This window comes from Paramormyrops kingsleyae, chromosome 3, assembly GCF_048594095.1.
Source record: "Paramormyrops kingsleyae isolate MSU_618 chromosome 3, PKINGS_0.4, whole genome shotgun sequence".
Lineage (NCBI taxonomy): Eukaryota > Metazoa > Chordata > Actinopteri > Osteoglossiformes > Mormyridae > Paramormyrops > Paramormyrops kingsleyae.
In genome coordinates this window covers 11,466,966-11,493,092 of record NC_132799.1, presented here as the reverse complement: position 1 = coordinate 11,493,092, position 26,127 = coordinate 11,466,966, and the positions used below count along the sequence as shown (strand labels likewise).

The window sequence follows — 26,127 nt, the reverse complement described above, 5'->3', positions numbered from 1 at the left end:
TGTGTGTGTGTGTGTGTGTGTGGTGGGGGGGGGGGGGGGGGGGTTTACACACTATAGATATTCTCACTTTCCCTTTCCTGCTTTTTCTCCTGCAGGGAGTCGGGGGCCAGACAATGTGTAAAGATGGTTCCCAAAGCCTCGCTGAATGGGACACTGTTGGTGGTAAGCACTTCATTTAAAGGGAGCCTGGCTGTATTGTCCTCCCAGATTGGCAGATGAGAATGGAGTTCGCTGGTGGCTGCCAAAAGGTTAGCAGCTCCTCTGAAAGGGGCTCGTCCGTTATTCACTGCTGCTACAGAGCCTGGGCCCTTTGTGTGGCCTGGCCTGCTGTATTTACGCTGGCGGCCCCGGATCTGTGGCCCGCTGCACCCAGAAAGTGAGCAATTCAACCGCGATGCGCCCTTCTCGTGCGGGAGCCAGGCCCCGCATTCACCTCTGTAGAGGCCTCTCCCTTCATCCACCTCAAAAAGCAATAAAACGTTGCCGCCTTTTAATTGGACACCAAAAAGAGCGCCACTACTTCCAAAAAACAGTAGGGAAAGAAGCAGGTCGTAAAAATGCAAGCATAATATGGTTTTGCTTTATGCGTAAACTCACAATTGGGACATATTTATGGGGGAACTTTTAAAAATAAATCAGTTTCTGCAATATGATGAAAGCAGAGAAAAATATGATGAAAATCTTCAATGTAAGCAACAGGGAAGGCCCTTTTAAACTTCATTATGCCCATAAATCTATTTAACTTACAGCTTAATAAAAAAAAATGTAAAGGGTGCCATATACCTAAAACACTCCAACTTCCCTGTCCATTAAATCCATTCTCTTATCAAATGAAAAATGAAGCAGGGAAAAAAAGAGAGAAGGAAAAAATATGGTCTTTGAAATTTAAAAAGCAACTCGTATTTCACGCATGTCAAAGCCTTGAGAAATATATGCTGCCCCTATGAACAGTCACTGAAAACACACTTGAATGTTGGTAAAAGTCACGCCGCATTATGAACTCAGATTCTGAACAGAGGTTGAACACATAACTGAAAGTGCTAGAACAGAATATTGAAAGAATATTAAATGTTAAAATTCCCCATGATTCTGTGAGGAATGGATAACCAGGTACGAAATGACAGACGGAATGTTCTAGCGTTACTTCTAGAAGGACTTGTGTCGTTTGCAGTGCTTGAAGTGGGCCGGAACGCAGCGGAACGCAGTTCCGGAACTTCTGTATTTTCGTCTTTTGGGTTCCGCCACTTTTTTCTGCGTTCTGGTACTTACTGAAACTGATCCGACGCAGCGACAGTGGCCCGAGAATAGACAATATCACAAGACCGATAAAAGACTACATGTTGTTTTAATGGTTTTTCAGTATTCCATTTGTGAATTAGAAAAAAGTAGCCTATGCCTATAGGTTATTGCTTGGAAGAATGATTAAATTAAAATAGTTTTTGAACCAACACATCCTAAAGACTTGATTTTTTTTTCACCGCACAAATGTCAAATGTCGGAAAATTAGAGTTCCTGCGCTTATTTTTTCCCACTTCAAGCACTGGTCGTTTGCAAATAAGTATGGTACGATAGGTGTGTTCTTCTATTCACTGCATGACAAGGTCGAGAGTACTTTCATTTTGTGAAATTGCATACAGTTTCACAGGTTCACCCATATTAACTGCTGGATGTTTTAACAAAATTTGGTTCAAACATGCAACCTAAAACCTTTTGTTGTCAGTTATATTGCTTGCCATGTGAAAAGGCACTTTTCAATTGTCATACAGAAAAAAAATATAAATAAATAAATAAATAAATATATACATACAATATAAATAAATTAAATCACATCAAGGGGCTGTGAGGAAGGCTTTCGATTTCATACGACATTTTAGAGTGATGGCCACATTAAGTAAGAGTACCACGTCTGGGGGGGGGGGGGGGAAACTGCAGTCAATTTTAAAAAGGCATTCTATCAAGTGGCTTAACTGTATGAGACATAAATGATGCAAGCTGTTTATTCATAAATACAGTGCAAGTACAAGACAAGACTGATAAGCTAGTTGTATTCTCCCTGTAGTTAATTCTTTTGAGAGGAAAGATGGTGAATATGGAAAAAAACATCCCTTTGTACTAGATGTTCATCAACAGCCGACCAACCTATTAATTTATTTTCAATAAAATGAAAACACCAATAATTATTTTGGCATGCCATCAAACATTGTTCCAAACTGGATAAACTTATTTTTCTCCAACTTACTTTTCCCAACCAGAATATGTTATCAAATCATAGATTTGTCATCGTATTATTTGATCTCACTGGTAGAAAGTCAAAAGCTATAACCATAAATCAAATTCCACAACGTTCTACATTTCAGCTTCATGGAGAGACCTTTACATGGTTAATGCACCATTGGGAGCAGAGGCAAAGGTCCTCACCTGTCAAGAACATAGCCAAGGGCCTTCTGTCGTGTTCCGGAATACACCGACGGACTCTTCTCCCAAGCCACCAGGTTGGAAGCATCATGGAAAAGATGAATGTTCACCAGGTCGAAAGTGCTGGTGGAAGTTTTAAAAAAAAAAAAAAAAGTGAATATCAGATTCCACATACATACATACATACTTACATACGTACATATATACGTACGTAAAAATGGTTGGCCCAACCTACAGTGTAGTTAGCAGTTGCGTGTTAACCTTTCCGCTTTACTTTTTACTGTGTTCACCTCCTAATGCTGTAGCACACGGGTTTTCGACTGGAGGTCTGCAGAGCTGTTGCAGAGAGCTTACAGAGACGTATCGTAAATTGAAAAAAAAAAAGTCATTAATTATCATCCGAGTTTCTGAGCGAAAACTATTTAAGATTGCCCCCCTCCAGTACGTAGTTCTTAGTTATTTATGTGGTCATGCGTTAGTGCCATGAGCCCCCCCGTTGGTTTAAGCTCTGTTATACACCATTAATGTCCGTTCGAATGAAAACCATAAGCACATACACCTGCAGACAAACAACCGGGCAGGCATACAGAAACACAGCTATGTGCAAATGGTTCTTGGGAAAGTAAGCTTTTCCCCCTTTGGGATCAATAAAGTCTTTCTGATTCTGATTACACACTGTCCCTGACTTACGACTGGGTACCATTTCAACGGACAGCTCATATGTCGAAACGGATGTATGTTGAAATAAGACATTTGCACCGGAACAACTTTCATACTCCGCAAAGCATATTCTAGGTAGCGTAGCGCTGCTGGGCATACTGCCACCTGAAAATTATCTTTACATTTATATAATGTATTATTTTTACATACATTTGCCTAATTTACTTTCAGTTGCACATCCGAGTCATAAGATGCATGGGTTGTAAATCAGGGACACTTTGTATGTTTATAATAACCCTGCAGTATAAAGGGCTATAGTGCAATAATGAAAACATGCATTAGGCTGTGACCAGACACAGAGAGGAGGTGTGTTTGTTGTGTATTATATAAGGCATAAATGACTGTGCTCACTCCATACCCTTAACAAGATTCATGACCCCCCCCCCATCCCCAGCAAAACGACAGCTGCCTTGTCTCATCTCCCCGCTTGCAATCTGGAATACCTCTGCAACATTTTCATCCCTTTCATCCCATGTCATCCCTCCGTTACAATATCGTCCTTTTCTTCTCGTGTCTTCCTTCTATTAGATTACAGCCCACCCCGCAGGAGTGGATGTTGATATCCATCCAGCGCAGGTTCAATTGCATGTAATGATTTCTGTCATCTGTCATAGGCAACTCTATGATTAACGTGATTACGTCTAATCCAATTGACCAGATTCCTTGCACGGCGACAGGAGTGGACCCAACTCCCTTCATACCCTCCAAGAGGCCCCTCATGGCAAATGAGGCCTGCAGAGAAAGGTTAGGGAGAGTGGCAGATACAGGGCAGGCAGAGATGCAAACCTACCATTCAGCCAGAGCCCATCTGGTCCTGATGAAACCTTTCCTGGACCACTTGCACTGCGAGACAACAAGACTACCGTCATCATCACACTATATTTAATTTATGTAAAAAACAATAAAGAAAAATACACGGTAAAAAAAATACACGGTAAAAAAAACAGTTAAAAAAAAAAGGAATACACAATAAAGAACTAAAAAACATATAAACATATGCTTATATTATATACACATACATACACAAAAATATTTGATACATAATACATTTATTGTAATTAAAAAGATTATGTCAGCATTATTATTGTGTTTATTGTGTCAATGAACCCACATGACCTAATCTCTCAGCAGAAGGTCCTGAATCACTTTCACTGTTAACATATCGCAAATTATCCATTTATGCGGTTTAATGCTGGGAACTCGAACCCGCGACTTGAACCTGTCCATGTATGACATTTGCTCCAGAGCGCACATGAAAAACGGTGCCGTTCTCATCAGTTAGATTAAATAAAAAATAAAACTCTAAAATATTCCTAATGAGGGATAAGCTGCAATGTTGAATAAACTAATTAAGACATAGGTCACATAATTACAAACTGACTAATTTTATTTAAAAATTCACATGCGCATAAAAGCTTGAGAGGTATTTGATTACATCTCATATCGTTCAATCTGAATTAGTACAAGATTAACTGCATCAAATTGAATCACATTAGCATACTTGAATTAATCTATACCGCCTCAATGAACATGCAGTCCTAATTATAGTTCACCATAATTCTGAGACTTCAATGTGTACCATCCAACAGGAAAGAAACCACAAACCTGTATACAAAAATGTGTGCACTGAAATTGTCTTTTCATCTATAGGTATAAAAGGTAGATACAGCTACATGAAAATGTATATGAAATTGCTAATCAGACGATAAACAATGTTCTTCTTTACAAAGATGTACATTAAAAAGAAACAAAAAAAACATTCACACCATTTCTTGATGCTCATGATTAGCTGGACACCTCATGACCAAATGCTTACCTCAGATATTTTTTTTTTTGTCCAACATCAGAGTGATTTTTTAGTTTAATTTGTAATGTAACATGAAACTTTCAAGTGACAAAGTAGTTACACTCATGTTGTTCTTACAGCATGTTATTCGAGGTCTTTTTATAGGGGGAAACCACGAAAGTTCTGAAATGACAACCTTTTGAGTTTGTAATTTAAAAAGCTCTATACTTTTCACACACAATGTGAGCACTATACACAACATACAGGCATAGAGTAGACTTTCTGTATGTTCAGAACACATGGTCATTCAAAATTCTGTTTTAATGTCATACATTTTAACAGTCAAGCTATTAGAGTGTATATGGTGAAACCACAACATGACATATTACACTAGGTAATATTAATACTTCAAATATTCATGAAATCAGAAAGAGGTTTGTCAAGTCTTACAACATAATAATCCTTCTTACCATATATTTTAATCTTTAAATTCCAGCATTTAAAGACAATTTTCAGAAATAATACCTTAGATAAGTACAGCCGGGGAAAACATTATCTACATTCAATTTATAGACCCATTAACTACAACCAACAAAATTTATCACCTTCCTGACACTGAATGTAATAGATCCCCAATGGCTTCACACGACAAATTGTGTTCATTGGATGTGTAATGGATTTTCTTCAAATACAATCAGCTTCCATTCAAAAATGGAAAGTACACACAGACCACTGTCATGGCGCCACCTCTGGGACTGCTGCTGATCTGCTGCTTCCGCCGCCTGACAGGTCGTCCAGCCCGAGTCGCAGTGCCATGGCCAGCAGCCACCTATCAGGATTCAGCACCAAGGTGGCGGACAGCTGGATCCAGGCTCCGCCCCTAATCAAGCGCAGATGGATGCAGGACGCCCCAGCATCCACTTGGGCTCGCGAAGCATTTTAGGGGCTTACCTGACCCTAAAGATGACCCCGAAAACAGGCTGCCCTCGTTCCCCCTTTTAAACACTCCATCCATTCTTCCCCCCTACAGTGCAGACAGGCATGAATTCGGGTGCCCCAGCCTGGCTTTCAGCATAACTGACTTCCCCACTGCACAAACACCTACCCCAGAACAAGCCTGTGCCATCACCTCCCTGGCACCTAAAATCCTGCCACCGAAACTCCTTTACGATTGATCACCTGATTGTCACCCTCCATTTCCCATCAAATGCCAGCCTCTCCTGGTTGATGCTAAAGCCATATCAGTTACCCATGTGTGTTTGTATTCACACCCCGCTACTCCATATAGATTTCTAATTTCTATGAAATATCCAGTGGTATTTACAAGTCTTCAGCAATGTTAATACTTTCTACTAGAATTTAATGCAGAGCACTGAAACTCATAAATCATCACTTTCTCCCTAATTTTTGTATCACAAATTCCTTATACCAAATATATAGAAACTCATATTAGATGAGATTTCCAGAAATATACCTAAAATCAGGAAAACATCACATTAAAATAGACAATTAAAAATTAAATGTAAAAAATAATACCATTAATTTTTTAGTTTGCAATACGCAACTGAAAAAAAGACAAAGACGCGTTATACAAAATATGACCACATAAAATATATTCAACCAGAGGAACACAAAGGTCTACCTAGCATAAGGTGCCCCTGTGAACTAGTGTCACCTTCCTTGTCCCACGAGTGTTGGGTCAGGTCATTGCTAAAGGTCAGACACTGTAGGTGACATTGACTGACCTTTGACAAGGAGCACTGGGTCTCTGGCACTGACAGTGATGAACAAGAAACAGACTTGCCACAGGCCTCCATCCTGTAAGCTCTAAAGTGATGGAGATGAAGATGTGGGGGTGGGGGTAGGGTGGGGGGGGGCTTCCGTCAAATGGATTTTTCATTAAAGATTGCTAGCACAGTAGTCCATAAACTGTCCACTTGCATCTATTGGAAGTTTTCCTTATATGAAATCTCTCAAACGTTGCACGGGTGGAGATATATTTCTCTGTTTTACTCACTGACCTTTTTCCATCTAAAAGCGAAAACCACATCTCTATAAATAACAAGGCTGGCAGGCAAGGGGACAGACGGCACCGGGAGAACGAGATGTGACACGGGTCTAGTGTCAGAAAGGCCCTGTGAGCATAAAGTTATACAGACAAACCCTGATTAATACAGTCCAATGCAGGCCCCCATTTATCTGTACAGTGTCATTCAAGAAAGGGAAGGTACAAATTAGAGAATGACTCAGGAGGCGGGGTTTAACAGTGACCAAGAGTGATGGTGTTTTTTGATTGGAGGATCCCATCATTTCTGTTAGAGGCCAATGATGATGTAGAAGAGGACACACTTGGCTGGAGACAGGTCTGGGAGCCATCTGGATGAATATGGTCCCTGGTCTAATCCTTCTACTGCCAGCATTTTTGATTCAGCTACCAGAAGAGATGGCATACATTCTGCCCTAATCAATAACTTCTTCACTAATCCCATTACCACCCTACACTCCAATCTGCTCTCAGAATTGGGTGTTTATAGATGTCAAAAAGTCAAGCCTTACATCTTCATAGCCAATCACATATTTGCCCAAAATGTAATGTAATTGGCCCAAACCTGGGATTTTACAGCATGAAGATAAAACACAATGAGAGTTACGGAAACGGTTAAAAACGTATTTACAATGTGTCACCTTGATGCAATGCAGGAAATGCGGCTGCAGTAGACAGAAAGGCAGCCGGCTGCTAAAGACATTACAAATCAACAAGAAATGACAGCTGACCAAATCCGTCATGCCCACCTTTCAAAGGAAACGCAGCCGCTGTTTTGTCCAGTTCCTTCTTATTCAGCTTTCCAATTAAAGTCCCCCCCCCCCCCACCCCACCCAGCTCAGAGCCATAACTCTCCGAGGGGTGTGTTTACTGTCATGTGTTCTACATATGGGGAGGGGTTGCTTTTGGGCAGCGCATAACCTCCACCCAGGACAACCAACCAGGGATGGGGTCAGGGGAGAGCAGCAATCACTGCTGTAAGTCTGCTGCAACACACACACACACACACACACACACACACACACACAGGACGAGCTTTACTGAACTGCACCTTATTAACGGGGTTTACAACAGAAACAATTAATGTTCTAATACATCCATGGAAAAAGGTATAATAAATTTAAAATTTATTGGTTACATTATTGGTAGATTATTGTGTTTTTATTTTATATTGAATTACTTTTATATTTAATTTCTTTAAAACCCATTGTTATACAAAAAGGGTTCATTAATGTACATTATATTGATAACATGTTGTTCTATCAAAAAAAATGTATTTTTATACAAAAATGGAAAGCTTTCCATAAAGGGAGGGCTCAATTCCACTGACTACTTCGTGTTTTTACCCCCTATGATCTAACAGCATCTCCGTGTCACCTGCCATGCTGCGCGTCCCATTACAGCTCTCCACGCGCCTGGCTTTGTTCCGCAACACTTTACTCTAAACATAGGGTACAAAATCCACAGCCTTCCATCTTGTCCCAGATCCTCCGTTAATAGGGTTCCTTTAGGCTGCAGATGGATTGCAAATATAGGTGGTTTCATCTACTAAAAGACAACATAAATCAGCATTGAGAAAGCAGAGACGGCACAGGGGGTTATCGCTTGCCTGCCTGCCTCATGAGAGCTTTGCATTAAAGCATTAGTGAAATTAATTCATCTTTCATAAGAGGTTTGAGCAGTATCTGTGATCTATGATAACAACCAATTTCTCACTACAGGCTTTAAAAAAACTCGGCCCTGATAGACTACACAAATCTGTTCCTTTTAAATGGCCCAACATTATCTAAAGTGCTGCTCCCATGAGGATCATCTGAGATTCATAACCCTGCCCAGGGGGACTCATAAATCACACGGAAACTTTTGTCATTTCCCTGTTTGCCCTTTTTTTTTGTTTATTTTCCTTGACAGACTAAGTCGGAGCGGTAATTATTTTAAATTGCATCACACCTCAGCCAATGTAATTAGTTCTAGATCATCTTAAAATGGATACAGGAAAATGAAACGGGTTATAGGACAGGGGAAAAACAAACAGGGGATACTTTCAAAGGCCACGTTCATCTCTTTTGCATATATTTGTATGCTGCCTGCTGGAGCGTGGGTAACGGATGGGGTGAAAAATGGAGATGACACTGGCGCAGTCACACTGGAAATGGTCTTTATTACTTTATCAAAAGAGCTTGTAAAATCATGACGATTGGATTGTGCATGGGGGCGGGGGGGGGGGGGGGGCGTGCTTTCAGCAAGGCCAGCCCCCAGGCCGGCCGACGAAGCCACACCCATCACAGGTCAAACTGACCACAGCATACTGAGGCACCGGGCTAAGGGGTCTCAGAAATGTTGACGTCGATCAAAGAGTTTTGAAATGTTTCTGAGCTCCTGAGAGCATTTCAAGGATTTTGATAAATTTTAGAAGTAAAAAAAAATAAAAAATACCACGGTCAAAGGTCAAAGCCAAAAATGTCACCATTCACAATGTGCCATGTTCAGATTTTCCTTCCTTCGAAACATTATATCAAGAAAAATAAACAAAAGCAAGCACATAACAATGAAGCAATGCTTATTTAAGATAAGATAAAAGAAATTAAAATAACATAATAAAAGAGGCTTCTTTTTAAAATGATAAAATGATATACAATTCACATTATGCATAGGCAGCTTTTCATTTTATTTCTTTTCTGCCACAAATTAAATTGAATCACTTACTTTCATGCTTTGACTTTGCCCCGTTTTTTTGTAGATGAGCCACATAACGACATTTCTGTTAACAATGAACTGCACATAAGACCCTGATCCCATAAGTTTATAATACTTAATAATGATAATAACTATGTTACTGGTTTATGCATTTACTATACTGAACTTTTATTATTATTTTACTATAGTTATTTTACTATTATTTTATAATAGTTTAATATAACTTTATGAGACTTGAACTAGTACCCTTTAGGTTATGAGTCCATGGCCCTAGTCACCCCCCCCCCCCCCTCCGTGATATAATACCATAATACACCGTAGGGCTGGGCTGATCACCGACATCACCAGAGACATCACGATGTGGAGCCAGTATTGTGATTCTCCCATTCATCCAGTTTACACCTGCCTCAATAAATAAGTGGGCAAGTACTTATTTTATAAGTCATTATGAATAACTGAGAATTAAAACTTACTTACAGAGTGAACTTTCCCATTCTCTGCTACACCTGTCTTAAACCTTAACCCTCTTCTCCATTTCTCACCCTGCACGTACAACTGAGAATATTTCATGAGTAGGAAAAATATCATTGATTAATTATTAATTTTGTAATCACTAGAGGAAAACTCTTGCTGATTTACTGTTACATCCTGGCTGTTATAACCCTAATTTTCCACATTGCTTCTCAGCAGCCCTAGTTTAGGCTCATCACCAAGCCAGACTTCAGTGACTTCAAATAATAACTTTTTCTGATTAGTTAATAATAGCCATAAAAGACAAATTAAAGTAAACAATAAAAAAACAGAAGAACAGCAACATTTTATAGGCTACGTTATCTTTTTCAGAAAGCAGGTCTGTTGACGCCATTACTACATCACTATGATTAGTAAACGTAGTCATGAATCTCCAATCAAGCTCTTCACTTGTGTACTCAAAATAATAAGTTTAAGTAGTGAAGTACGCGATTGGAGACTCGCAGCAGTCTGTACAAATGAAAAGTAAAGAGGCCAGATGAGCAGGGGAGAGTGGGCTGTGAAGTATAGTTATTAAAAAGTGCAAAAAAAAAAAAAAAAAACTATATAAAAAAATTATAGTTTACCTTTTCAAGACAACACAACCCCACAATGCGTCATACGTCAATTAGGTAGACATTACCCAACTCCACTACACTGCATACTTATATGAAATACAAGGCAGGCAAAGCAAATTACAAAATACCAAAATACCATGATATGATAACAAACGTAACAGGGATACTTATGTCACTGTACACAGAGTACTTTGTGTATTGCTGTACTCAAAAATTAAGTATAAATTATAATGGCATATTAATTATCAAGTAATATTATTAAGCAAACAACACATAATCATAAAAATATAACTAAATACATTTTTTTTATTGCAATGTATCGGTAAAAAAAAATAACCCAAAAGAATAAGAAAAGTGAAAGTGTTTCTTTTTGTTAAATAAATAAATAAATAAATAAATAAATGGGGAAATGGAGGGATAGCTGAGAGGATATATCAAAAACCCGAAACAAACAGACTCAAAGTGCTAAAAAAAAACTGGTAGATATTTTTAATTAGGAAAAACTAAAATCCATACATTTAAGATCTGATTTGATTTCATATCAGACAGATGGTTGTAAACAAATTCCTTTCTCTTCTATTTCACAAGCAAACCATTCAGCTGGTATTTGCCAGACAAGGGAGAAAAAAAACAGACTGACAGCTTATTTAATAAATCCAGAAAACCTACCTCTGGGAAATATTCCTGTGGGAATTTTTCTTTTTCCACCATTGAAGTACTTTCTAGTGTGTCTGAGTAGATCTCTTTCCCAATCACTTTCTTGAATTTCTTAGCTTAAAAAAAAAAGGCACAAAGGTGAACAGAGATTATTGATATGTAACATTTAAGTGTTATCACTTGTGGCATGTTAGTAGTATAAGAAACCTATTAGCCAGGTAATCGATTATGGATTTTGAGGCTACAGCTACTTAGTAACAAGCTATTCTTGCAACTACTCCATCTACTGGCTAGTTGTAGTATACTCCTTTTGCGAGACAAGACGAACAAGAGTGTCCAGATTCAGATAATGTCTGACTGTTCCATCACATCAGAAATGATCTTGCAGATAAATTAAAAAATTAACTGCATCAATTAAAATTACAGACATGTTCTGTTTTACTGCTCAACAGTCACTGACTTGTAGAACCTGTAAAATTCATTTCCTACTCTGTTGATGGGACAGTATGAGGAGAATGACTCCGTCGGTACCATACGATTGCTGCAGCAAACGATTTTAAAAGGATGCAAAATCAAGGCGATACACAAGTTACCTGCGAACCCCTCCAGAGGATTCTGAAGCAGACCTGTAAATGTGTGTAGCCAACTTTCTCAATGGGCTACTACACAAATCCATGTAATTTAATAAGTCAGCCTGGGATGTGAAGGGAGGGGGGTGGAGGGGGTCCGTGGGGGCCCTGTCCTTCACTGGGATGACCCGTGTTAATGCTGACTCCACTGTAATGAGACACTTTCCCTCATATCTATATCCCAGCTTTAATTAGTGAGGCCTCAGGGATGTTGCCCCCCTGGCATCAGCCAGTGATGAGTCAAGCTTAACTGTTCAATAACTTCCAAGTTCAATTATTATGGGGAAAATCTTGCGAATGAGACTCTAATGCTAGTATGTGTACTTTAGCAGTTTTTTTTTTTTGAACACTAGTAAGGATTGTCCTGTATAACATCGGTAAATAGTGGTATTTATTCCTAGGAAATAAAACAAACTTTACCTTTAAAATCAAATTGCTGGACGTTTTTCAAGGTTTCGTGAATAAAATAGCAACTTCCAAGTGCCTATGGGGGGGGAAGAGAAACTCAGATTGTTATCAAAGTACACAAAGCCAGTAACATGTAAGACACACATTCTCAGGTAGGAGGGGAAAAGAAACCTGTAGCCAACACAGCGCCTAAAAAAAATATAGGTAAAAGCAAGTCATATTTCTGCATTTTGGAGATGAATGACTGATCTTTCAAAGGTAAAATCTCTTAGACAAGAAAATGACCAAGATCAGTGGGTAAACCAGAATACTAAAATACAGAGCCCAAAATCTGTGTGTGTGTTCAGAAAAAAATGTAAGTAAATAAACAAACAAGCAAATGGAAGAATGGGTTAATAAAGAAACTAAGTAAAGTGCATATGTAAGACCATAATTATTATGGTTTATCCCAAAAGTTGGTATTCAACCAACAGCCAGAGGGCTAAAAGCAACTCAGTATGCGCATTGATTTTCCCATAAGGAAAAAGGAAGAAGACGTATTTTCCAAGTGTTCAAAGCAGCCTTTACATCTGTACATTAATTTGACCTATGAACCAGTCTGGAACAGCAGTGGCACGGCTGCCGTGTCCCCCCCCCCCTGGTCACTACATTATTTCTCTTAGTAATGCTCATTCATCACAAGTACTTTACCAGACAAACACAGGCAGGGAAGATAATAATCCCAATAACACAAGATGTGTAGATGAGGAAAAGTGAGAAAGAAAGTCAGAGAAAAGAGGCAGAGGCAGATTTCAGTAGGAAAGGACTTAGTCCCATTTTGTCATTTTCCTTTGTGGCAGAGACGGCCTCTTGGCAGTCAGAGTTTTGGCTCACCGCGCGCTGCATTATTTATGAGACGGAGCACATCTTGAGATTAAACATTTGCTGATTTGTCAAAAGTGTAAACATGAGGTCCTGCCCATCTCCTTGACATATAAGTTCATCCAACAAAAAACAATGTCATGCATTTAATTGATGAGAACAGTTCCTCGCAGCCCCAACACAGCACATCTTTGCTTATTTTCTCTCTCTTTCAAAGGTGTAAAATCTGAGCTACAGAAACTGCTAAGAAACTCAAGGTTAACTTCGACAAAAAGGGCATCTGCTAGTCACGCTTAGTTCTGTTCCTATTTTCATTTAATTATCACCTCCAATCCACTTTGCACCTGTACCCAATGCAGAATTTATCATCCTGCTTTATGATACCGAAATACATCCACTTCAGTTTTCACACACAGATATCCACATATAATCAGCCAAATTGACAAACCCAGAAAAACACAAGGCTATAGTTAAAATCCACCAATGCAGATTTTATACTTTATATATAATACAACATATATAGCTAAACAAATTTATATATTTTTTACATGTATAAGTTTATTTATACTTATAATTGTGTGCCTTAATGGTTTTCAGTGTTTGAATCATCACCTGTGTTGATGTGACAGCAGCTCACCCCTGCATTACCCCCTGTAATTAATTCCAAATGAATGGCGAAATTAGTGTTAGTGTCTTTATGATACACAAGTAAGTGAATAATGCTGTCACAACACACACAAATTATCCACCTACAAGCTGACAACAACTAACCTTAAACCGTTTGCACTGTGATATGAAGAAGCACTGCAAAAAGTTTGAGGCACTTAATGAGCATGACTTGTGGCTCATAGCAACAGGTGCGTTGCAGTGGCAAACAGTGCCTAACCGATTCCATAAGAGAATAAAAGAAAATTAATAAAATATATATCTCCAATACTCTGTTCTTGGGACGTTGATGACTTATTACCCCATTACCTCAACAAATGCAATTACTGCAAATGGGATTTACATGATTACTTTAAACAAACTGCAATTAATCGAGATTCAAATAAATGACAAACAATAGCAAAGATAGCCACTTAGACGCAATCATAAAAATCTATACTTAACCTCTAATAAATATTTAACATCAGAGTTCAAACAGACTGGCTCATTTTTTTCCTCTCCTCCCACAACCTTCAGCATGAAGAGCCTATTATATTAGCAGGGTGCAATTAATCCATTTATCATTAGACATGACAGGTTCAAAATATTAATTAGACTAGGTCTCCGATGACAGGAAGTGCTTATCTTTTACCTGCCCCCACACAATAGCCAATGTCAAGCGTATGTTTGTCACGTCTCACATTATTGATTACTTGCCAGATTCGCTTGAAATAATTAAAAGTATATTTTACATATTTATAAACCAAACTGTCACAAGTCCTACTTAATTTTCCATTAGTAAAATGCACTCTATTAAGTTCAGCACTCGAGCCAGGAAGACGCAAGGAATGACTAATCAGTGTAATTGTAGACAGAAAGACAATAAGCATGCCAAAAAAGGCTGGGTTTTATGGGCGATTCTGGCTACACTCTCCTGCCTGAGCTGTATATACCAGACGGCAGATTCACCAAACACCACAAAGGTTACACCAACCATTACAGCAAGCTTTTGTTAAGAATGAGAAGTAAATGCTGTTATGAAAAGAAAAAAAAATTGACTAAAACAAATTTATCAAAAAAATCTGCTGAAATAACATAATTGATCGCTGTACCTCAAGAGATATCTAGGATTTGACCTCCAGTAGGGTTACGAAAATTTGTACAAAAAGCGTATGAAAATACAGGAAAATCACTAAAAGGATCTGGATAATTTTTCAGGGGGCAGAGATAAAAAACAGAGTCTACTTCACTCTTTTGACCAATAAAGCATATTTTCTTTGACCAATTCATTTTAGATACCCATGGACCATGTAAAAGTAGTGAACGCAGTATGGAGCAAACACTTTCCACAAACATATCTAGTAGGCCTACATACTCGGAGTTCTCCTGCTCCAAGTACACTCACACTGTGAAAAGTAGCACAGATACCTCTCTGACCTCTAAATGGATTTTCTGCATTTAATTTGAAAAATGAACCATAAACCAAACATAAAAGTGATCATTTTACTGCAGCCTCCTGACCCTCTCGCCTACCTTGCAATGCCCAGCACAGCAATACAGGTCTCAGGGGCAAAGCCACCAGAGCCCTTCTGCCTCCAGCAACACTCTCCCGTTTGAGTTGCACTTGAAGCACCGTACATTTCAAGCAGAGGGTGCATTGCACATGCCTGTTTAAGGTGCAGCTTACAGATGAGTATGTGCTTCCATTGCAGAAATATTTATTCACGGGGAGGGACATGTCAGCTAGTATCTGGAGAATCCCAGAAGGATTCAGAGTGGTGTGCACCATAATCCAAAACATGCCAAAAACAAGTCAAGTGTAGTGGAACCATTTAAAAGTGAGCACTGAACGCAAAGTAAATAAGGAAGGAAATTAAAGGATATTAAAAGGTTATCTGGAAGGCTTCCCCCATTTTCAACTGCCGAAAGAGGCATCTAAAGACAAAACCATCTCAATACTATAGAGGGAGATAGAGGTTTTGTATGCCTACCCACATTCACCATGCTAATTCCACTTCATACGTGCCTCGCTAAAATGCAAGACAAGGCTCTCAACTGGTTTTGCTGAAACCAATACAGCACAAACAATGGGAGGGACACTTTCTCAATTTTCAACGTGGCTTTACTCCACTCCATCGCTGGGTTGAATGAGTAGTTTGCTGCAGCAATGGATATGCATTAAAGGACCTGATAGCAACACTGACACTATTACTATTATCTCCAACCACTGCGGCATTAGATGACAGCACAAAAAAAAGAAAGAAAATGAATCGTTTCCACAATCAAACAATTACAACTGAGCTTTAAAATGTCAGTTCAGAACTGTCCATGAGCTTAACTCATCACCGAGCTGCAGGCAGCATCCATGTGCTAAGCTGAATCTCCTCATGACAGCGTTTGTCCATTCATCACAGCATCTCTTGGTTAAATCACTTACAAATGCCAGAACTGTAGCTCAGCCTTTCTGATGGAAGGGGTCGATCTGCCCGGCTGCCGATGACGCCATTCCCTATGGTGGCTGCAGCCTCGATCCATATTTTATTTTACTGCTGTTGTTTGTGTTTCACCATATTATGCAATCTACTATTTATCACCTAATTAATGATAGCTAAAAAAGAAAACACCAGACTGCTCTAATCTTGTCTCCATCTCCGTTCTATTATTTTACACAGTTGTTGAATTCTACTGCCATTGAGACAAACAGCTTTGGCAAAGGCATTCAGCTTTAATTCTTCAGTCATATTTCAAGGCCTTGAAATAAGGAAAGAAAAAGTCCACCAAGTAAAAAGAACTACAACTGACGTAGATCTCAATTGAGTGAATGATCAAACAAAAGCAGCTACTGGCTCAAGCGGAACAAGGCGGCTATGGAGCATCACTTGTTATTCAAGAACCAAACTTACACAGTGCCTTCTGAGAAGAAAATCTCCAATACTGCACAAACAGGATGTTTGTCATTCTCTGCAATGACAACATCCAAAAAAAAAAAAAGAAAAGAAAAAAGGGGAGAAAAAAAAGAGCGTCAATAGAGCCAGGGAGCATTTCAGCACTGAAATACAGATCGGGAAGCTTAGCAGCTCTGCCCGTATGTGTTTGCCAACCTTCGCTCACAGCTCAATTGATTGAGTATTCAGAGTATTGAGCTACAGTGTCTATTATTCATTGGATGGTGGAGGAGCTGACTGGACACACAAAAAAAAACTCATTAAAAGTTATTCTGTCACTTTTCCTGTTTGCAAACAAGCTAGTTGTTGGACTACCCATCATTTCCTGAAAGAGCTGTTATCTGAGTAAAAACACCGTTCAGCAGTGTACATTCACACGCGTCCCTCTCTACTTGGCACTTCCATACTAGCATGCGGGGAGCAGAACGACAAATGGCTAACTGGGTGGCTCCGTGTTAACACTAAAAACAATATTTACTTCGCTTATTGTAACGTCGACGACGAGCCCGTTTCCAAGACGCCTCAACAGCAGGCAAGAAAACATAGGCCTGCTGTTCTATTAAACTGTAACAAAATTAGAATGACCAAATGGTAAACAAAAATAAATCACATCTGACAACGTATACATCAAAAATAACCAGTTAAATCCAAATCAAACGTCTAACTTAATTTAATATATCTGCCCTTCTTACATCTTTCTGTTCTGAAGTAGACAACAAAACCACAAATTAATAAGCACTTTTTCATCTGAACTTTATGACAGTACAGAATATCAGGAAGTTTGCAACTGGGAGACATGCGTTTCAAATAGCTACTTCGTAAAATATCGATATTGGCATAAGAGAAAAACGAATGTCTGGACCAACGTTATTTAACATAATGTAAAACGCCACCATGCAACAGAGTAATATTCTTCTTCGGGACAATGTAGGGTGCTGAATCTGGTCCAAAGAACAACAAAAAGCAAACCAATAACCTTTGTTGACAGTATTCACCAACAGATTCTGACTTTTTTGTGATGTGGCAAAGGCTACGGGGTAATTCTGAATGAGGCTCACTGCTCGCTTTATAAACCTCTTAAACTACAGTGACAGATGTGCATGATTGATCTACAAATCACTGATTTTATTTTTTTTCATTAAAATATTATGGATGGGTCTAAACTAGGAGTAATTGGACAAACCAACAGAAGGGCCTGACCTGCCAACAATCTGCTGTGCTCCCAGGGTTGGCCGCTTCCATGGGAAATATCGTGCATTAATTTCATTTAGCTATCCAATGGCAGAAGTTAATTAAATTGCTTGTCCATTGTGTTCATCCACTTACAAAGTTAATGATATTGTGCCGCAGAATTAAAGAGCATTTTATAAAGCGAACAGGATAGGACTTGGCAGGCACTACATTGCCCAGTTGAACTGTGTCAGGGCTCGAGCTTGCGGACTCTGTAATTAGCGGAGAAATGGATGCTCTGATCTGCCAATTTTCTGCCACGCTCCTCATTCCTGCAGTAAAATCCTTAACCTGCAAGGTTCTGGGATCTAAAGCAATAAAAACATCACAAAAATAAGAGTGTACAAAGAATGAATCTGTTTATAAATGAAACGGGTCAGACTTTTAAAGAACCTATTTAAGAAACAATATTGCTTTATTCTGTGCTGTAAAGGTGGTCTGTAAAGGGTACTGTGGAGACCAGCTTCCAAAATGTAGCATTAATAATCATTGCTGTAAAGAATAGAGGGTAACCTGTAGGAATCTTAGCGTGCTTCAGCTGTGTTTTTAATATGAATACTAAATGCAGAAGTGAATAAATAGCATGCATGATCCACGCAGCATAAAAGAGCTCTAGTGCCCAATCTCCAGCACCATGAAACTGTCTGAAAGTAGGATTATGTCCTTTTGTGTTTTATTCAATTCAGTAATTTTACTTTAGACATTCTATTTTTTCTTAACTTCACCAAAAAATCCCATCTTATACATAATCCATATAAATATGGTAAAACATGTTTATTACCATTTTAGGACGCTATAAAAGCAAACAATCTTGATCTTTTGAAACGAAGTTTTAAACCTCTGTTTGCTGAATTAGATTTGCGCACGCCTACATATCTTTGTAATCTGGCTATCGGTTTTTCCAGACATTTTAAGGGCATTTTTCAAGGTGGGCAAGGGGGCTTACATTATAAAACTATAACATTTCATGATGACAGGGCACTTCGGTAGAAAAACAGAATATTCCATGAAATGCAACTTGACCGTGTGATTGATTAATCACAGGAGCACTCTGCTTTATTCTTTAACCTGACACCTCTCATTAGCAGCAAAAACATTAACTACATCTCAGAAAGAGATGACAGTCACTGTCCCAGCGCTTACACGAAGATGACGCCATCTTCTTTACTCTCCGTATCTGCTGAGCTAACACAACATTGCACTACAGCCATCTCCATTAAAACCTACTCCTCTGCTAAGGTAACCTATAGCCACAATAGTTTTGTACTACATGACTGAATACAGATTTTTACATTGCTTGTACCTGTTGAACACCACAGCTACAAGTCACTAAACACCCGTTGAAATTCAAATCCATCCCGGCAGCAAAACACTATTAACAGACATTTATAAACTGATATTTTGTAGGGGATTGCAAGAGAGATTCTGTCCATAGGGACAACAGCGGGAGTTACGGTATCCTCCAGACTACAGGCCAGTGATTTCCTGAAGTCACCCAGAGCCATCCAAATATCCTGGCAAAAAAATTACAGGACAAACACGATGGGCCACTAGGAAGGACTCTGGGGGAAAATGCCATCACCCCTTGTAATCTTCAAATAAACCAGTGATTTAAAGGCCAGTGTGCTGAATGACCACTTTCTCTGAGTAGTTATACTGAAGAAGCTAATCAAATCATCTTTTAAAAGGATACATAGATGATGAATATCATATATTTTATTCAATTATTTTTGAAAAATCAAATGCAGAACAACTGGAGCATCCATTAGTAATTACTGTACAATGACAGTACCTCCATTCTATCTGTTGTAGCCATACACAGCTGCCAGGTCATTATTTATTTAATTTTTTTTTGAATACCATGGATAAAATGCATTTAATACACTTATGCTCATTAATGGAAATCATATTTTGCTATGGATGTCCAATAATTACAAAGAAAATTTCAACTTGTTTTCGAAAAGGAACTTCCATTAGCAAATTATATTTATGCAAATTATAAAATTAAGATCCAATTGATTTTTCATCTCAAGACATTGTTAATGTTCAATTCCATTCAATTCATTTTACATAGCGCCTTTCCTAACATAGTTGCCCCCCAAAGCACTTAACAAAGAACATTCATCAATCTAGATGATCATAATTTAATATCCTGTTTCAATTGCTCATTTTTTTACTTATTTAATTGGATTTGAGTCTATAGAAAGAATTACCAACATTTATTCCCCTTAATAATCGTGATATTATATCTAGGTTGCAGGTGTTCCTTTTATTGGCATGATCCGTATTTTATATGGCTGATGAAACATTTTTGAGCGAATAACAATTTCCTTTATATACAGACTTTCGATGCTTCAGAACACTTACATGTATATACAGTGCTCTGCAATAAACTTTAATGCAATTTTTAATTAAGCAAGCAGTCCTAGGATTTCTGTGTGCATTGTATGTAGCATAATGTCTTATTTTTATACACACACACACACACACACACACACATACATAAACAAACATGAGTGGCTCAATGAGTGTCACTTTTAAATCACACTTAGTTACAGGACTGAACCCAGCACCAGCCCCTAAATGTTGTTCATACGCTTATCGCAAAGATCTGTGGGTTTGCGGGCTTCACACACATGCTGTTCTGACAGACTGGTAGCGATAACATTCCCTTGGCATATGTGAATGACCTCTGACCTGACGACAACCCTGAGACCCGTATACTCTCCCTTTCCAGCACAGGCTCCAGCTCACCTCTATTTCTGAAAACTGATGGGTGTATAAAACAAGGGAAATTACGTCTGCGCAGAAGCTGCCTCAGTTACCCAATAAAACAACTTTACTGTTGGAGAGTTGCAGTATGTAATAGGAGCAGTTGTGGTTTAGAGAATGATGGTACTACCCAGATAATGTTTTATTCTCTTATATATGTGCTCAAATAACTCAAATTAATACCAAGCTTAGTAAATGGCTAAGAAATTGATATTAGTCACAAAAACAAACAAGTATTATTATAAGTATTTTTACTCTCTACGTATGCCTGAGAGCAGACAGATGCAGATTGCAATAATGCAAAGAATGTACACTACAAGTCAAAAGATTTTCCACACAGATTTTCTACATTTGCATGTCACTCACTTAACATTAACTAAAAATATACTCAATATTCTTTGCTAACAAATGCATGTACAGTGTATTCACCATTTGAATACCTTTACTGCCAAAAAAAAAAAAAAGTAATCTTTGATTCGTCAAAGTAACCTCCTCTAGCAGTTATAACAGCAGAGAAAGTCTGAGACATTCTTTCTGCAAGGGACATTAAACACTGGCCTGTTTCCTGGGATGAAATTGTTAACTAGTGCATTTAAAGATACAGGACAGCCTAGAATTTGACTGCCATCACCACACAACCAGTTAATAAGACGCCAGACATGCACTTTTCCATGTTATAAAGGAAACTTACATTATTTGACTTAAATTTTCATTTATACTTATACACTCAACTTTCCAACGATTAAAAAGAATAAAAAAATCTGCAGTTTATAAAGTACAAGGAAAAGTGGTAAAAACCTGTGGTGTATAAAAACTTTTCACTAGTAGTTTATATGAAGTTATGATCTTAATTTCCATATTTTTCTACATAATTTAAACATTTTAGGATATTAAAAGGGAATATGTTACAGTGAATTCTTCAGAAATTAACTCTCATTCAGTGCAATATATTTATCCAAGCCAAAGGTCCTCACTGCTGGGGGTATTGGGATTGCTGTCATCGTGGAAACGTCAGTTTAGGATGCAACCTATTACTGCAGGCCCTTCCTGGCAGACTTGTTCGTGCAACTGCAGCCTTGCATTGTTGGAGAAAAACCAGCAGAATTCGGCCCGGCCAGGAAGATGCAGTTGCGGCCCCGATTCACACTGCGAGGTGCATATTTATGGGGTACTTCTGTAAGATCCATCAGTTATTGCGTCAAAGACTATATTTAAGGAGTCCCATTTCCCAGTTCTGATCTCCACGCATCTTTGCATGTAGCTACAACACTTCCCACACATACACAACATGCTTCCAGGAGAAAACCCTCATAAAGCATTCATCAAAGGGGCAATTTTAATAACCAGTGCTGCTTTGGTAGGGTGAGGCTTTTACCCAGGCAGGACTTGAATGGAGTTTTTCAAATATCTGCTTTGTGGTGCAAAAATCAACCTTTTTTCCACATCCCAAAAAAAGGGGCAGCTTTTCCTCCCCCAATATCCCCGACGTGTCCTTTGGAAACAAACAGTAACCACAGCACCGTGAAACCGCAGAAAACAGAAGACCGAAATGCGAGGTCGTCATCTCTTCTAAAACTCGATCTGTCTCTGAGGTGCTTTTGTCTTTATGTAAAAATGCATGCCTGCCAATGATGTGTTATGTAAAGTTCTTAGGCTGATTTAAATGGTGGATATCCACCATGCTAGCTTAGTTATACTTGACTGCATCGTGGAGAGCGGTCTGACCTGCATAAACCTAATGCATGAAAAGTTCATGTAAATGCGACTCCAGCCTCTTAGATAACAGAAATTATGTCAAGGTTTAAAAAAATAAAAAAATTAAAAAAACACTGGCCTTTGAAATGAAGAGCGAGCAGAGCTTTTTGCAGATGTCTTTCAGTCTATTAACACAATTGGAATATGGCAATAGTCTGGAGGAGGAGCTGAAAGCTCAGCGGTACCCCGCTTCCATGCTCTGCTACGCGCTCCTCTTTTCCACTATTTTTCCTTTACAGGCTTGCATTACGAAAGAAAAACTGCATAGAGAGAGAGAAAGCGAGTGTGTGTATGTAATTTTAAGAAAACACCCCCCCAAAATAAAGGAGGGACTTTTGTAGGAATGAGGTTAAGGAATTATCAACTGATTCCCACAGTCAATGGAAGGTTCCCACAAAAAAACAAAACAAAAAAATAATAATTTGTGTCTTTCTGTGCCATAGGGTGCCCCAGCTAAACTGTAACTTTAGAACTCAGGCTACAGCAGTTTTAATGAAAATACAAACATACATTTCCCCTGTGTTCCAATATGCATTTCAGGTTCTCTCTTATGAGCCACAGGACTAGTTATTTCCACCATTATTATATTTAACCTTGATGATTCTCCTTTCCTTTTGCAGACGCTGCCCAAAACAACATAATTAGTAAACTGGAACACAAATGCACAAGGTATTATTTTGATAATCGTAATCAGTTATTTGGTGAGTATTTATAAGTCAATTTAGAAAAAGTATACACATAATAGTCAATTACAGCTAAAGCATTAACCTGTGACAGATACAATGTGTCACGAGTCTTTCCTCTGACATAATGAGAGATTACATTTAAAATTTGCTGTCCTTTTTTTAAAAAAAATAAATAAAGTAAATAACAATGATAATAATAATAAACACCTAGGACATCATTTTTCCAAAGTACCCCAAAATCCCCAATCTCCCTCAGTTCATTAATTTTAGTCTTTCAAAACTAAGAATTTGTTGTACATTAACATATGGTGTACATATATCAAATAGTTACAATAAGTGACAAATGTTCTGTCTTCCTACAAGTAAATATTTTAACTAAGAAACAGAATCTAACTGAAAGAAAATAGTACCCATCGAATTACATGAATCTCTAGTTTGTCCATAATTTCTTGGTAAATGGGTGACAGACAATATTGTCCCTGAACTTGTGCTTCGGGCCATTATAGAATCAGGTGTAAGACTTATATATATAAAAAAAAAACAGAACCACTAAAATACTGCCGTTTACCTTATACCCTTTAGAATTCCAAGAACCAGAATAACCCGTAAAGTGCTCAAAGGATACCAATAAATGCTTGAGTCTTACTAGATTCATTTTTCACTTAAGTTTATCAGATGGCAGTCAGATTATAATATGGTAACAATAGTAAGACATTCAGAGAAAAATAATAGAAAACGCATGCAACACACTGCCAAAAAATGAATGCTAGCAGAACTGCAAGGTGACAGCAGTCCACAGTTTCACACAGTTACCATCCAACTGTACAGTCGATGGTTGTCATCTGACCTGCTAACTCTGAGAAGCAGTATTAGTTTCTCCAAAAAATATTGATTTAAGAGGCTCCAGGATTGGGAAGAAAGACCTCATTATGGGAGATCATGGAGCCAGCCATAATTGGAGATCCACGGTCTCCGTCAAAGAGGCGGAGGTAAGACAAAGGGATGGTTCATCTGGAAAATCCTTTAGGAACCACTTGAAATCAATTGCCCTATGCATGCTTAATATTGTTAGAAAATGAAAAGCTAAAACAATTTTGGTGATTTGAAGTGCATTTATCTTGAATAATCACATGGGAGACTGCGCATGACACTAATCTATTTTTAAGGGATAGCACTGAAGTGTCAGGAGTCCTCAAAGGTTGAAACACAGAAATCATTCACCAAGAATGTTTGGCGTATGACTACAAATTCCAAGCATGTGGACATTTAATTTCTTACGGTTCATTTATATCCTTCCAAACAGACGTAAAACATGTTGCGATATGCTCTCTAAATCAAATTAGTCATATAAAGATATTCTCTTACCGCAGATTTTTTCAAATATATTAAATCCAATGACAGTAAGAATTTAAAAACACGCACAGCTTACCAGATGCAGAGATAGGAAGGACGCTACTCACAATAAAGTCCTGTCTGAGTAACCAGGCCGCAAACTGAGCGTGGCTATACTATGAAATCAAACAAGAATGCCATGAAAAGAAATATTTTTCACAGTATCCATTATTCTTCTTAATCTAGTTGCTTTGTAGATACGGGATGATGAAAAAGAACAACCAGACTGCAAAGAACACAGAAGGGTGACTAGATGATGGAGTGAGATGGTGACCTAAGGGAATCTGAGCAGGAACATCATATGCATTTTAGAGCATCAATAGCATTTCAGGGCTTAACATTAGAAAGTTCTCCTTCCAGATATTAAGCAATACTGAGTCTTCATCATAAAAACAGGCTCTGCTTCTTGACACTGAAGTAAAAGAAATGTGGTAAAACAGATGGCTGCCCAGCTCATGTTCCTGTAACATATTTCAATCCCATTAAAATAGACAAAAATGGAGCCGACCATATAGTTAATTAATGTAGTTATTCAACTATACATTTTCTTGACTTCCATCTTGACAGTCCTAGTTTACTTTGCCCAAATGCCTGATTTCATGTTTCCTTTATTCTAAATGCAGGAGCAAAATTAAATGATGACAGTCACCTTTGGTAAACACTCATGGGTTAATAGCACCGCTATATGCATTGTTCCCATTTGCACGGCACCGTATTCTCTGACGTGTATAAAGACAGTGACGGTAGCGTTTGTGAGGTCACACGATGCCTTCGAGGAATGGAATCTGATGCACAATCTTAAACAGCCAAACTGGCATTAAGACAAATTTTAAACCCTGGTGTGAACTGAATACAGTCACTTAACAAGTGGCTATAAAGCTTTTGCATAAATAAACAATGGCACACTAAACGAGCAGCGCAAGCAGGGTAAACACGTGACACATTTATCATCCTTCTCATACCAGAAACCAACAAGTGTGGGCTGCTTCTCTGCACTGCCTTTCCAGGCATCAAGCATAAAGAATACTCAACCCACAGATCAAATAAAAACGTTTTCAAGTGGAATGTTCTGACACCCATTGATTTATATGCAAGGTCCATTAGTTAGAAACTGCCTTTCATTGATAACTTACTGCTGGAGCTGAAGCCATGATAGAGTTGCAGGAGGGGTGAATATGTGGGCACCTTGTTTGCCTGAACTGTTTGTTTATTTTTAATATGAGAAAGTGGCAGCAGTAAAGTTTTTCATTCGAATTTAGTACTGCTAAATCACACTGTTGCGTTGTAAAAGATATATATATCTCAGCTGAAGTATCTTTTTTGTTGGATTCATCAATGAAGCGGAAGGGATATCACAGACACACACATTTGCTGTTGGGGATGTTTGGATTACTGGC

General features: G+C 38.4%; 1 protein-coding gene across 4 annotated transcripts in view; it reads right to left on the bottom strand.

Annotated features, from left to right (window-relative positions):
* inpp5a (inositol polyphosphate-5-phosphatase A) overlaps positions 1-26,127 on the bottom strand; it is a 119,516-nt gene that overhangs the window by 40,368 nt on the left and 53,021 nt on the right. For all 4 annotated transcript variants that reach the window (XM_023840775.2, XM_023840795.2, XM_023840784.2 and 1 more), the window contains exons 5-8: positions 12,457-12,520; positions 11,420-11,523; positions 3,926-3,978; positions 2,419-2,538 (exon numbers count right to left, since the gene is read on the bottom strand). In XM_023840775.2, coding sequence (XP_023696543.1) covers positions 2,419-2,538; positions 3,926-3,978; positions 11,420-11,523; positions 12,457-12,520 — 341 coding nt within the window. The remainder of the gene's footprint in view (positions 1-2,418; positions 2,539-3,925; positions 3,979-11,419; positions 11,524-12,456; positions 12,521-26,127) is intronic.